We start from the raw sequence: 15,369 nt of genomic DNA, 5'->3' as shown, positions 1-15,369 counted from the left end.
TTAATCCTAAAATATCTCTATAAGAGTCATTAGAAAAACTAAGTCATTTTCATGGTAGTTACTAAAGTTACTTCATTTCTTTTTTGGCAGAAATGATACGATTCTAAATATATAATCTATGTTTTTCTCTGAAATGGAAATTTGTGGGCAAATCTATAAGCATGTGTTTTGACTGTGTGTATGCATACATATTGTATAATACACTATCTTCACTTTGCTATTTATTAATAAGTTTATTGAATCCTAGAAGAAAAACTATTCTCTCCTTTGATTTTCCATTAATCTTAAGCTCTACACATCTACATACCAAAATATAGGTAAATTTGTATAAAACAATTGATCAATAATTTCAACAAACCTCTGCATTAGTCTCCTACCAATGAATTACGCTAAAATTCTGAATTTAACTATCTTATCAGTATTTGTTTAAATGAGCAGTAAGCAACAATGGTCCATGCCACCTACTTAAGTAAACGAAGTTTTGATGAAACACAATGTGACCATTCATTTATATAATGTCTATGGCTATTTTCACACTGCAGAGTCAAAGTTGAATAGTTGCAACACGAACTATATGGCCCACAGAATCTAAAAAATTTACTATCTGGCCCTTTACAGAGGAAGTTTGCCTACCCCCATTTTAGACCTTTTTTAAATTGTCCCTACTTTAGGTCCTGAAATAAAATACACCAGGATTTCTACTGGTGGTGGAGAAACGGAAGAAACTCTCAAGAAACTGTTGCAAGAAGGTCAGCATGTCTAGAAAAATAAGAATGTAACTTCACCTAAGCTATCTGTATCAAATTCTGTATATAATCTTTGAGGCCTTTTATATGTTTTCTATTCTATCTCATTCCTTAGTTGAAGTTCCATACCAACATAAGAAAAAAGTCCAAAGATAGGGAATGAAATTGAAATGACAGTCCTATTGATTGTTTTCTTATATATTTGTTATATACTATTCATCAGCTTTATAAGAACATTGGTTTATCAGAAAACAGCACTAAAAACTAAGAAAGAACTGAGCGTTGGTCTGGAATTCATTCTTGGGCAGACACCATTAGATATACATCAAGTCTCCTGTCTTTATTACATAAACCAATTTCTGCTATAAACATGTATCCTCTCAGAGGTCACCAAGGTCACCAAATTCATTGAAGGTGGTGATGGTCATTTACTTGAAGATGAAGAAATTAAAAGACTGCTTCAGGGAGGTTAGTAAAAGGGAAACAACTAACCCATTTAACAGGTTCCAGAGACTGAGTTCTTCAACTTTTTAAAGACTGAGAGCATTCAGACAGATTTTTTTTTAATTAGGTTAAAAAGACAACATCATGTGCTGTCTTAGATTGATTGGTTCAACGGTAGTTTAAGTCATAGTTATGAAGAAATGATTACTAGTTTAAACAGTCTTTAAAAAGTTCTATGGTATAAAGCTTGTGGAGCAGTGAATATTTTTTTGCCTTGGTACAGATCATCGTAAGCATATTTTAAATATGTGAAAGGGGAATACTTTTAAAATTGGTAGTTGTTTAAAAGAGCCCAAATTGACATGCTTTTGATATTTAAAAAAACATATTCACTGCCTCCACAACAATAATAAAAGGCATGTTTATAGATTTTTTAAGTGCATAGATCTAGCAAAACAAAAACAAACAAACAGTGCATTTAGTAATTTTCCTTTCCAAAACTACATTCTTGGGAATGAGCATCTGTTTCTTCTAACGGTTTGAGTGATAATCTATACCTGGAGATGTAAATTATTTTGCATATGAAATTAATCTTAATCTTTAAAATATGGAATGTTCTCTGTCTATGGCGTTAAAAGGACCTACTTTTAAAAGCAAAGGAGAAAAAAAAAGAATTCAAAATCTTACACAAACTCTAAATAGTAATTATTCAAAGAAATAGTAAATGTTAATAAAGTATAGTTTAGGTAGTTGGCATTTGAATAAACGAATTTCTAGTTCATTTTATTAACAACAAAAGTATTTAGATGACCAATTGTTTTAGAGAAACAAGTATTTAAATTGTTTAGAAAAATCAAATATGCTCCTGGAAATACACTATGAATTGAGACACAATTGAATCTTGGTATTTATCCAAAGTATGGCCAAATATGGCTTTTCTGCTTAAAATTTTAAAAATTATATCACTGTGTCAAAGAAGATATAAATTCTTTTGAGACCATGTGTATTTTTGGCAGGTATTGTTTCTTTATTCTTTATTTTGATATAGGTAAAATATATAGTGTTGAGACTGTTCAGTGATACTAAAAATAAATCATTTTTATTTAACCACTGATCAAATTTCCCCTCAATAGAAAGACGTGTGTCTGAAAAATACACCATTTCCTTTCAGACTGTAGGGAGTATGCGACACACCCGAAGCCATAACTGAACGAAAAGTTCCTGTAAGATCTAACATAGAATTCACTCATCTACCCCCAAATGCTTAACTGCCTGCTAGGAAAATGTAGGATTTGAGGGAAGAGATGAAAACATTATAAAGATTAAATTGAATTCTTTTTTTTTATAGTCCTTGCCATAGTAAACAGCTTTGTGGAATGGCAGTGCTTTTTAGAGAATGAATCCATTAGTAGCTGCACCTGTATATATTTCTTTAATTTATTTAGGTTTAAACTTTAGGTAAGTATGTTTTCTTCCCCTTTAATAAGCCTCTGTTAACAAGCCCGTTGTAAACAATGAACTAAGTACTTAAGAATAACTTCAGTCAAGAGAAGATACACCTGCTACAAGTTAAGAACATGATATTCTAATTTTAGTTAATGAAATCTTTCCTTAACTCCTGTTTCTGTTCATCAGAGAGGTTGATTTTTTTTAGCTCCCAGTGTTTGGTTTCTCTATATGTCTACAAACTATCAGTTTCCACAATGCCACATCATAAATTTTTGTCAAAACATTTTCAAGCTTTTTCTTCTCATAAGAAAGACGATATAAGCAGTATGGTTACTAGTATCCGGACATTAATTGGACATGTTAGTTTTCTTTTTTCCAGCCATATAAAACCATTGGGTCATCACTGAGTTACAAGCGTCCTCTGACCTAGATCCTAAGAGACACCAATTTACAAAGAAGCTGGTGTGAAGAGATTACCTCATGCAAGACTGGCTTTTTTCGTTTCCGAGTATAGATAATTGATCTGTATCCAAACTATAGTCTTCATCTCAAAGCTTGGAGTTTTCTATCTGAACTGCTCATATTAGGGTACATATAGTACATTTTGATGACTTGAATATATTCTTCAATCATTTAAATCATGACTACTAAGCGGTCTTTTCGGTACTAATATTGTGAATGGTGACTGAAAGGCTTCAGAGCCTTCAACTGAAAAATACTCTCATGAAATACATAGAGCATAGAGTTTTTCATGCTTATCTTAAGTAGAACTGTATTTACTGAAACTGCTAAAGAAATTAAGAGAAATATCAGGCTATGGAAAATGGAACAACAAAAAGTTATTTGGGAAGGTTTTGACAAATCTTCCAGTATAACATGTAAAGATTTACGGCCTCTATAGAGAATAAGGAATCCGATTGTAGGTCTGGCTTCCAATCTGCTCTCCCACCCGAACTAAATTAGGTGGATTCTTATCTGCCTTGCTTTCTTCAGCTCAAAAGTGGGGATTAGTAATGTTACCTGCATATAAATCAATTAACATACGAAAAGTGCTTGGAATAATGTTTGGCACATATAAGCTCTCAGTAATGTTAGCTACAATCAGTGTTATGGCCTATTAACATTAGCAAGGTCTATAAAGTGATATTTTACATGCTACTTTAAATTTCCAAAGTCATATCCATGTAAAAATGCAAAAATCTTGCAAGTGATTGGGCTGAAGCACTTTGCACATTTCAGGAAACGTGGTGGAGAGGGGCATTTGTGTGGGATCATTCAGATGACTAGTTTATCTTTCCACATTTTGCTTCTCTAAACATGACCTAATACAACTGTCATTCATTTTGAGGTAGCAGAGAGCCACTGGGAGCATATCTGATTTTCTGCACTTTAATCTAGCTTTTCTTCTAAAGATGTTTGTTTGCCACAATAAACACTTCTTGTTTTGATATTGTCATAGCAAAATCGTAATAAATTAACAAGTTAGTTAATTATATGCACATTAATTGGATGCAGCCCAATTTGTGAAAGAAAATTTGAGTGAAAGGGCTTGTTAAGAAAAGTAATGCTACATTTATGATCTTGTTTTAAATTGTACAGTAATTGCTCTTTGGAATTTAATAAGTCCATTATAATCCTCTTATTCACTAATTAATAGTTGGATCCATCTTTTCCTGACAATATTTTGTAAGCCATTATTTTGTTACCAAATAATCCTGAAGTTAAGGAAAATATATCAATGGGAGCATATTCTGTAATTCTAACTTTCCTATATCACACAAACTTTCCCCCACTATCCAATCAAATAAGGTTTTCTATAGTTCTAAATTTTATTATAGTACTAATATGGTACGATAAATGGTTATACATCTTATATTCTGGGGGGAAAAGAGACACGTTGGAAATATGCTACATAGAAACAGAATTCTTGAAAAAAATTTAAATGTTTATTTTTTTAGTTGATATCATTCAGCCAAAATTACTGTTGGTGATAGTTTTATGCCTCACTTTTTATGAGATTTCAGGTAATTGAAAATATATATATATATATATAAAATAGAAAATTTTGAATTCATTGTTGAGTAAGATAATATGTAAAAAGCAAGAAGTCAAAATTTGGAGAATAAAATAAAGGGAAGCAGAAAAATGAAGTCACTGTAGGAACCACATATACTCTTTGATCTCAAATGTCCCACAACAGAATGAAAATGTGAATTTCATTTCACCAGGTGGTCTCATCAATGAATTAAAATGAAAAACAAAAACCAAGGAATTGGGAAATACTTAGTAACCATAACAATGAAAAACTTCATAGTTATGAAACACTTGAAATTCTTAAATATGAAAGCTTTTATTATTTTTTTCTAGTTAATTTTCTAAATGGTCTTGCAGGATTGGAATTAAATTTGGGTGTATGTTGGCTCACTTCCTGAATGCTTATTGTTATATTTCTAAAGTTATTAGGCCAATGTTGTTTTGTTGTCCTCAGGTTCTATAAGGTAATTATAAATTAGTTTACAATGAGAATTTTACAGAAACAGAAGTCTGATACATCACAAATAGGAATGACACGAGAAATGAGCGGATATCTCTGGGAAGATACTGCTGCTAAACTTTATATAATGTTAAACATCTCTTCATCATAAAGCAATGCTTTTTATAAAAAGGGTGATAAAGTCATGTAAGTCACTTACTCATGCAAAAATGACACATTATACGGGGCTCCAAATGCCACAATGAAACAATTGTTTTGCAAATAGTGAACATTCGTTATGATATGTGGAAAAAAATGTTTGTTTTTCTGTTGCCAATGCAGAAGTCTCACTACTTCTAAAGAAAATCTACATGTTCAAGCTATGCTTACTTAAAATTTTATATTTCTCCGCTCATCTACAATCTCCTTTGTGATGTTAGCCATCATTTCAAAGTATGTCTAACTGCAACTATTTAATTTTAGACACACCTGTGAGGAAGATGCAAGCCAACAAAAGAGTTCAAGGTAAATATACTGACTATAGTAATTTGCATATATGACACATGGTTTGTTGTATTAAGACAAACCAAAGAAAAGGAGAGTGGTTTAATATATTTTATAGGACTTTATTGTCTTGTCAAGAAGAAAAGTTAGCCAACTTTGAGACAAAGTATTTTGATGATAAGAATCAGAAAATAAATTGTTCATATTATTCACTATTAGTAAATTCTGAGAATAACAAATGTGAAAGGAAAGGTAATTGCACCCGTGTAAACTGCTAGACATAGTGAAGCACTGAGGTAGACTCAAGTAGAGTTAAGTTGAAAAGAAATCCTGAAAACCAGAGCAGAGCAAAAATAGGTTGCAGGTGGACCTGAACTCTGTAAAAATATTATTTAAGATGTGGCTACAGTTTGAAACATAAATTAATTAAAACCAGTACACATACAGAAATTTAATATAACTAGGTACAAAGTTTTGATATAATGTGTAGATTAGATACATGTATATATCACCCACACACTATAATTTTCTTCATAACTATACTTATGTGCATCTTCTAATCTTCCACTTACGCTACCTTATATTCTGATACTTTCAAAAATCAAAGTTTGTCCTTGTGGAACTTAGAATAAATTATGTGTTTGAAATTTCTAAGATAATTACATCCTAATAGTCAAAAAAAGTCGCAAGGCTTATAAATGCATTATAAGCCTAGTTGATTTTAACCCAATCCAATACAGACATTTGAAATTAAAGAATTAATTGTACAAATAATTTTTAACTGAAGGATTTATCAGGGATTTCTGCTAAACATCCAAATTCAACAAAATTTTCTGAAGAATTAAAATCGCCACTTTATTATTTTCTTATACCTTTGATCAGATAGCCTTTATTTCATCATCATAAATAGAGGATATTAAGAAATGTAATCTAACATTTATTAAAGTAAGGAATGATGGTCTTTTATCGATGTAGTTATGCATGGAATATCATATTCTTAAACTCTAAACTGTCGTCACATTTACAGTCTATATGTTCTCCCTTCTCCCTAATCAGGATCTAGAAGACGATCGAGGGAAGGTCGTTCTCAGTGAAAATCCAGAAACCAGAAGATAAAGCGTATACGATTCTAAATCAATAAACTGATCTTAAAGGAAAATTATGAGAGCCACTTTGACGTCACGAAATGAACCATCAGCACAAAAAAAGCAATCATTGGACAATTCTGAATGCAAATATATAAATTTTTTCTGAATGAGAAACGTGAGGGAAATTGTGCAGTTAGCCTCCTGTCGGATAGAAATGAGGGAAATAGAACACCATACGGGCTGTTACATCTTAACATCAAAAGTTCTGGCTAACTTTGGAATCCATCAAAGAAAATCCTTTTCACCGGATTCATTACAATTCAAATCTCAGAGTGGTGAGCTGTTATTGCATTGAAATGACTGAGCTTGAATTTATGTAATGGACGGATAAAATGCATGCAAGCAGTTACCTCTTCATGGGAAGCTAAGTTATAAAAATGGGTGCTCAGTATTAAAAACAACAAATGAAACTTTTACATCAAAAGGCTTTGCACATTTCTAATATAATGTGGGTTTACCAGTAAATTACATTATTTCTACAACTAATTTTGTACTCTTGAAACGTTTGTCATATACTTCTTGCAATACATATTTTTATCTCAAAAATTGCAATAAAACAATTTTTCAGGTATAAAGAGAATTACTTCAAATTGGGTAATTCAGAAAACTCAAGATTTAAGTTAATAAGCGGTTTAGCCTTGGGAATAGGACTTTATACCTCTTTTTTTTTATAACAAATACTCATTAAAGGAAATTGAATGAATTTAGTGTTTCTTGAATTTTTAAAACTATTATGATATATAAAGAGTTTTTACACAGTGAAGCAATCATTAAACATCATCTGAGTACATATAACCCCACAACTGCGCTAAGTTGTGAGGATTCAAAAGGTGAATCTGACAATTGCTCTCCTCAAAGGGCAAAGAGACAAATCACGAATAATCCACAACACACCGTGGGCTATAATAGAAGAGTAAACAGCACTGCATAAGCACAAATACAACAGTTGATTATTCCTAGGCTTGGGACAGACATAGAAGGAGCCACGGAGATGCTCTTAACTAAGACTTGAAGTATCTAAATCCATTGCATGGTCAAGGAGGGTAACAAAAATATTTGTTTCCTGAGAATGACAGAGAGGTCAGTTTGATCTACTCAGATCTCAACAAGTGTCACCCTTAGCTTGGACGAGTTGAAATAAGAGCAATGAATGAATAGAATCCATACTGATGAGAAACTGTGTGGTGATAGTGTACTAAAATTCTACCAAACAACAGAAGTCAGTCATTGAGAGACTAAAACTGAGGAAGGCCAAACAGAAGATACCTGTCTTGATTGTGATGTCCAGCTTGGATCAGAGTCTCAGTACTAAAGTACCACAAAACGACCTGGAAAGCTTTTTGGGTAGCTCAAAGCACTGGTTCTTTGAGGAAAGGTTTGGGTGAGGATGTGAGAAGGAAAATTCTGACAGTGCCGCTTGCTAAGGAAGTGCTCCACAACCATGGTTTTCCGGAATGCTTTCTAGTCTGGGAAAGTGGTGAGATTTATGTCTAGCATTTAGAGCCCCTTCCAGGAAACAAAATGTCCTACCAACTCAGTACTCATGTAGAGAATCTTGGGACTTCAATCTCAGCTGCACAGAACGTGGCCGTGATCTTCCCAAAATGATTCATAGGACGTGCTTACATAAGGTGGTACTAGTAGAATGTACGAAACTGTTGTTAACACAGATGGCTATTCCAAACAGATAGCATGTTGTTCATGAGCCTCTAGAAGGTCACAGGTTAATTGCATAGAACAAACAGGAGATGGATTCATTCATTCAGCACCCTTCAGGGTTTTCATCCGACAATGAGCCAGGTGTTGCAGATTTGGACTTTGAGAGATAGGAATTTAGGGAAGGTAGGAATAAGGTTGAGGTCTTTTTAAAGACTGCTAATTTTGAGGCCCAGCTTTGTTTTTTTTTTAACCATAGAAGAAAAAAGAAATCAGTATTGGCTATTAAACATACAAAACTCTAGCATACATCTCTGGTAAAGGACAGAGTGTTTCAAGTGACACAAGTGAATATCTTTAAAGATTACATTTAAGGAAGACAATAAAATAGAAATAAATAAAACAATAATACAAATAAAAAGATATAAAATTAAAAATATATGAACATAAAGAATAATTTAAAATCCCAAAATAAGAATTTTAAATAAATAAATAAACATCAATCCTACTCAGATGCTTCCTACAATTTGAAGAGGCAGAGTAATACATGATTTTTACACACAATATGTAATCTTTTAAAAATTATGAAGTTTTATTATCTCCAGTTTTATATGAAAAAAACAAAGCTCAACGAGTTTGCATAACTTTTCTTTCTTCTTTTGCCCTGCACTCTAAAATCAGGCCATTAATCAACTTACGACATGTCTGTTACCCAAGAAATAGACACCTGGGCTAGCAAACAGACTTGTTTTCGCAATTGTGTTGACACTGTGTTACCTAATTTCAGCTCTTTTTCTAACCATCCTCTGCATAAAGTGGCATGCAGCAGGTTTGAGCACACTGGACTTAAGATTGCATGTTAAAATAAGCCTTCCTACTTGATCCTGATGCGTAAGGTCCACAGCCCTAACTCTGAGAAATACTGCTTTATAGAGATTGCTGTTGAGACCACAGTCTTCAAGAAACCGGTGATCTCCTTTCTGTCACTATAGATCACAGTATTTTCCAATTCTCATATAAATTGAATCACACAGTAGGCATGGCTTCTTCTTTGCCTGGGTTTTCTTTCTCTAACACGTAGAAGTGGAATGGCAGGACCATACAGAAAGTATATGACCAACATTTTAGGAAACTGCCAAACCATACTCTAAAAGAGTTCTACTATTTGGCACGCCTACCAGAAGGATATGAGAGTTCCAGTTTCTCTCGCCAACACTTGCCATGGTCAATCTTTTTAGTTTTAGCTATTCCAAAAGGTGTATAATGATATCTCATTGTCGGTTTTTTTGAGGAAGATTAACCCTGAGCTAACATCTGCCGGCAATCCTCCTCTTTCTGCTGAGGAAGATGCCCTGAACTAACATCCGTGCCCATCTTCCTCTACTTTATATGTGGGACGCCTACAACAGCATGGCCTGCCAAGTGGTGCCATGTCCGCACCCAAGATCCAAACCGGTGAACCCCAGGCCACCGAAGCAGAATGTGCACACATAACCGCTGAGCCACTGGGCCGGCCCCTCATTGTGGTTTTAATTTGCATTTCTCTAATGGGTATTTTTCGTGTGCTTATTTGACATTTGTAAAATATCTTCTTTGGCAAAATAAGTGTTGTTCAAATCTTTTTCCGATTTTTAATTGACAGTTTTAAAAAATTATTGAGTTTTGAGAGCTCCCTATATGTTATGAATATTAGCCAGATAAATAAGGCACAAGTATGTCCCCCAGTGTGTGACTTGTCTTTTCATTCTGTTAGCAGTATTTTGAAGATACCAAAATCAAATTTATCTTTTTTATTTTATAGATTGTGCTTTTGATGTTATATCTAAGAAATCTTTTATTAACCAAAGGTTACAAAAATTTTCTGATCTGTTTTCTTTTATTTTTTTAATTTTTATTTTTTTCAGATGTACATCATATTTCGAATTCTGTATACATTACATCATGTTCACCACCCGAACACTAATTATAGTGCATCCCCTCACATCTGACCCTAATCACCCCTTTTGCCCTCCCCCCTTCCCCAATGGTAACCACCAGTCCAATCTCCAATGCTATGTGTGTTTTTCTTTTGTCGTTTTTATCTTCTACTTATGACTGAGATCATATGGTATTTGACTTTCTCCCTCTTACTTATTTCACTCAGCATAATACCCTCAAGGTCCATCCATGTTGTCACAAATGGCCAGATTTTGTCATTTCTTATGGCTGAGTAGTAGTCCATCGTGTATAAATACCACATCTTCTTTATTCATTCATCCCTTGATGGGCACCTAGGTTGCTTCCAAGTCTTGGCTATTGTGTATAATGCCGCAATGAACATAGGGATGCAAGTATCTTTATGCCTTTGTGTTTTCAAGTTCCTTGGAGAAATCCCCAGCAGTGGGATAGCTGGATCATATGGTAGATCTACCCTTAATTTTCTGAGGATACTCCATACTGCTTTCCATGGTGGCTGCACCAGTTTGCACTGCCACCAGCAGTGAACGTGTTCCCTTCTCTCCACACCCTCTCCAACATTTGTTGTTTCCTGTCTTGTTAATTATAGCCATTCTGACCAGAGTGAGGTGATACCTCATTGTAGTTTTGATTTGCATTTCCCTGATAGCTAATGATGTTGAGCATCTTTTCATATGCCTGTTGGCCATCTGGGTATCTTCTGGGAGAAATCTCTGTTCAGATCTTTTGCCCACTTTCTAATTGGATTGTTGGTTGTTTTGTTGTTGAGCTGTATGAGTTCTTTCTATATTTTGGATATTAACCCCTTATCTGAGATGTGGTTTGCAAATATCTTCTCCCAATTGTTAGCCTGTCTTTTCATTTTGTTGATGGTTTCCTTTGCTGTGCAGAAGCTTTTTAGTTTGATGCAGTCCCATTTGTTCATTTTTTCTTTTGTTTCCCTTTCCCGGTCAGACATGGAACTTGAAAATATGCTGCTCAGATCAGTGTCATAGAGCGTACTGCCTATGTTTTCTTCTAAAATTTTAATGGTTTCGGGTCTTACATTCAAGTCTTTAATCCATTTTGAGTTGATTTTTGTGCATGGGGTAAGGGAATGGTCTACTTTCGTTCTTCTGCATGTGGCTGTCCAGTTTCCCCAACACCATGTATTGAAGAGACTCTCCTTTCTCCATCATATGCTCTTGGCTCCCTTGTCGAATATTAGCTGTCCATAAATGTGTGGGTTTACTTCTGGGCTCTCAATTTTGTTCCATTGATCTGTGTGTCTGTTTTTGTGCCAGGACCATTCTGTTTTGGGTACTATGGCTTTGTAGTATAAAATCGAGGAGTATGATACCTCCAGCTTTGTTCTTTTTTCTCAGGAATCCTTTGGCTATTTGGGGTCTTTTGGTGTTCCATATAAATTTTGGGATTCTTTATTCTATTTCTGTAAAAAATGTTGTTGGAACTTTGATAGGAATTGCGTTGAATCTATAGATTGCTTTAGGAAGTATGGACATTTTAACGATGTTAATTCTTCCAATCCAAGAGCACGGAATATCTTTCCATTTCTTTGTGTCTTCTTCGATTTCTTTCAACAATGTTTTATAGTTTTCGGTGTACAGATCTTTCACCTCTTTGGTTAAGTTTATTCCTAGGTATTTTATTCTTTTTGTTGCAATTGTAAATGGGATTGTATTCTTAATTTCTCTTTCTGCTACTTCGTTATTAGCGTATAGAAAAACAACCGATTTTTGTACATTGATTTTGTATCGCGCAACTTGACTGTATGCCTTTATTATTTCTAAAAGTTTTTTAGTGGACTCTTTAGGGTTTTCTGGATATAAAATCATGTCATCTACAAAGAGTGACAGTTTCACTTCTTTTTTTTCCAATGTGGATCCCTTTTATTTCTTTTTCATGCCTGATTGCTCTGGCTAGGATTTCCAATACTATGTTAAATAAGAGTGGTGACAGGGGGTATCCTTGTCTGATTCCTGTTCTTAGAGGGATAGCTTTCAGTTTTTCTCCATTGAGAATGATATTTGCTGTAGGTTTGTCATATATGGCCTTTATTATGTTGAGGTATTTTCCTTCTATACCCATTTTATTTACATTTTTTATCATAAATGGATGCTGTATCTTGTCAAATGCTTTCTCTGCATCTATTGAGATGATCATGTGATTTTTATTCTTCATTTGGTTAATGTGATGTATCACGTTGATAGATTTGTGGATGTTGAACAATCCCTGCATCCCCAGAATGAAACCCACTTGGTCATGATGAATGATCTTTTTAGTGTATTGTTGTATTCGATTTGCTAGTATTTTGTTGAGGATTTTTGCATGGATGTTCATCAGTGATATTAGCCTTTTTTTATTTTTAATTTTCTTTTTTTGTGTTGTCCTTGTCTGGTTTTGGTAGCAGGATAATGTTGGCTTTGTAGAAGAAGTTAGGAAGCCTCCCCTCCTCTTCAATTTTTTGGAAGAGTTTGAGAAGGATAGGTATTAACTCTCCTTTGCATGTTTGGTAGAATTCACCAGGGAAGCCATCTGGTCCTGGACTTTTATTTTTTTGGGAGGTTTTTGATTGCTGTTTCGATCTCCTTACTGGTGATGGGGCTATTCAAATTTTCTATGTCTTCTTGGTCCAGTTTTGGAAGGTTGTCTGTTTCTAAGAATTTATCCATTTCTTCTAGATTATCCAATTTGTTGGCGTATAGCTTTTCATAGTATTCTCTTATAATCTTTTGTATATCTGAGGTGACCGTTGTAATCTCTCCTCTTTCATTTCTGATTTTATTTATTTGAGGCTTCTCTCTTTTTTTCCTGGTGAGTCTACCTAAGGGTTTGTCAATTTTGTTTATCTTTTCAAAGAATCAGCTCTTGGTTTCATTAATTTTTTCTATTGTTTTTTTTTAGCCTCTATTTAGTTTATTTCTACTCTGATTTTTATTATTTCCTTCCTTCTGCTGATTTTGGGCTTTGTTTGTTGTTCTTTTTCCGGTATGTTTAGGTGCACTTTTAGATTGTCTATTTGGGATTTTTCTTCTTTGTTGAGGTAGGCCTGAATTGCTATAAACTTCCCTTGTAAAACTGCTTTTGCTGTAGCCCACAGATTTTGGCATGTCGTGTTTTCACTTTCATTTGTCTCCAGGAACTTTTTGATTTCTTCTTTGATTTCTTCATTCACCCAATCATTGTTCAGTAGCATTTTGTTCACTCTCCACATTTTTGTGGCTTTTCTGGTTTTCTTTCTGTAGTTGCTTTCCAGTTTCATACCTTTGTGGTCAGAAAAGATGCATGGTGTTATTTAGATCTTCTTAAATTTATTGAGACTTGTTTTGTGGCCTAATATATAATCAATCCTGGAGAATGTTCCATGGGCATTTGAAAGGAATGTGTATTCTGTGGTTTTTGGATGGAATGTTCTGTATATATCTACTAAGTCCATCTGGTCTAATGTGTCCTTTAAGGTGAGTGCTTCCTTATTGATCTTTTGTTTGGATGATCTATCCCTTGGTGTAAGTGGAATGTTAAAGTCCCCTACTATTATTGTGTTACTGTCTATTTCTCCTCTTATGTCTGTTAATAATTGCTTTATATATTTAGGTGCTCCTATGTTGGATGCGTATATGTTTACAAGTGTTATATTTTCTTGTTGGATTGTTCCCTTTATCATTATGTAGTGACCGTCTTTGTCTCTTATTACAGTTTTTGATTTAAAGTTTATTTTGGCTGATATAAGTATTGCTACCCCCACTTTCTTTTCTTTGCCATTTGCATGGAATATCTTTTTCCATCCTTTCACTTTCAGTTTGTGAGTGTCTTTAGGTCTGAAGTGTGTCTCTTGTATGCAGCATACACATGGATCTTGCTTTTTTATCCAGTTGGCCACCCTATGGCATTTGATTGGAGCATTCAGTCCATTGACATTTAAGGTAGCTATTGATAAATATGTATTTATTGCCATTTTGTCACTTTTTCTTTTTTGGGGGGTGTTTTAGTAGTTCTTCTCACTTCCTTTCTTTTTCTCTTGCTCTCTTCCCTTGTGGTTTGATGGCTATCTTTAGTAATATGTTTAATTTCTTTTGCCTTACTTTTTTTTCCTGCTTGTTATAGGTTTCTGGTTTGTGGTTACCATGAGGATCCTATTTAATATACTATGCATATAACAGTCTATATTGAGTAGATAGACTCTTTAGCTTGACCTCTTTCTAAAAGCTCTACTTTTTCATTCCACTCCTCCCACATTGTATGTTTTTCACATCATATATAGTCTTTTCTTTAGTGTGTGTCTATCCATTACCCTCTTATCATTGAAATAGGTGATTTTAGTACATTTGTCTTTTAACCTTCATATTATCTTCACAGGTAGTTGATCTGCTGCCTTTACTATACTTTTACCTTACAAGTGATTTTATTGCCTGTTTTTTGTTGTTGTTGTTGTTTTGAGTTTTTTTGATAATTTTTTTTATCTCTATTTGTGGTCATTGCTTTCCAGCTTAAATAAGTCCCTTCAGCATTTCTTGTAGTACTGGTTTCTTGGAGATAAACTCCCTTAATTTTTGCTTGTCTGCGAAGCTCTTTACCTCTCCTTCTATTCTGAATGACAACCTTAATAGATAGAGTATTCTTGGTTGTAGGATTTTCCTTTTAGCACTTTAAATATGTCATGCCATTCTCTTCTCGCCTGTAGGCACTTGACAGAGAAGTCCGCTGACAGCCTGATGGGCTTCCCTTTATATGTCACTTGTGGCCTTTCTCTTGCTGCTTTTAGGATTCTCTCTTTGTCTTTAATTTTAGACATTTTGATTATAATATGTCCTGGTGTGGGCCTCTTTGGGCTTCTCTTGTTTGGATCTCTCTTTGCTTCCTGAACTTGGATGTCTGTTTCCTTCCTCAGCTTAGGAAAATTTTCCTCTATTATTTCGACAAATAAATTTTCTGCCCCTTTCTCTCTCTCTTCTCCTTCTGGGACCCCTATAATCTGAATGTTAGCATGCTTGAT

At 34.1% G+C, this 15,369-nt stretch overlaps 1 protein-coding gene across 6 annotated transcripts in view; it reads left to right on the top strand.

Annotated features, from left to right (window-relative positions):
• POSTN (periostin) overlaps nucleotides 1–7,467 on the top strand; it is a 33,169-nt gene extending 25,702 nt beyond the window's left edge. For 2 of the 6 annotated variants that reach the window (XM_070520560.1, XM_070520561.1), the window contains 4 exons: nucleotides 672–749; nucleotides 1,131–1,214; nucleotides 5,596–5,637; nucleotides 6,673–7,467. In XM_070520560.1, the coding sequence (XP_070376661.1) occupies nucleotides 672–749; nucleotides 1,131–1,214; nucleotides 5,596–5,637; nucleotides 6,673–6,710 (242 nt within the window). In that variant the 3' untranslated portion in view covers nucleotides 6,711–7,467. The remainder of the gene's footprint in view (nucleotides 1–671; nucleotides 750–1,130; nucleotides 1,215–5,595; nucleotides 5,638–6,672) is intronic. The other 4 variants (XM_070520562.1, XM_070520564.1, XM_070520566.1 and 1 more) reach the window with 2 other exon arrangements.
• Nucleotides 7,468–15,369: the final 7,902 nt, after the last annotated feature.

Source organism: Equus asinus, chromosome 11 (genome assembly GCF_041296235.1).
Source record: "Equus asinus isolate D_3611 breed Donkey chromosome 11, EquAss-T2T_v2, whole genome shotgun sequence".
NCBI lineage: Eukaryota > Metazoa > Chordata > Mammalia > Perissodactyla > Equidae > Equus > Equus asinus.
Note: the sequence above shows the minus strand (reverse complement) of the source record. Positions and strands in the feature narration are given on the sequence as shown.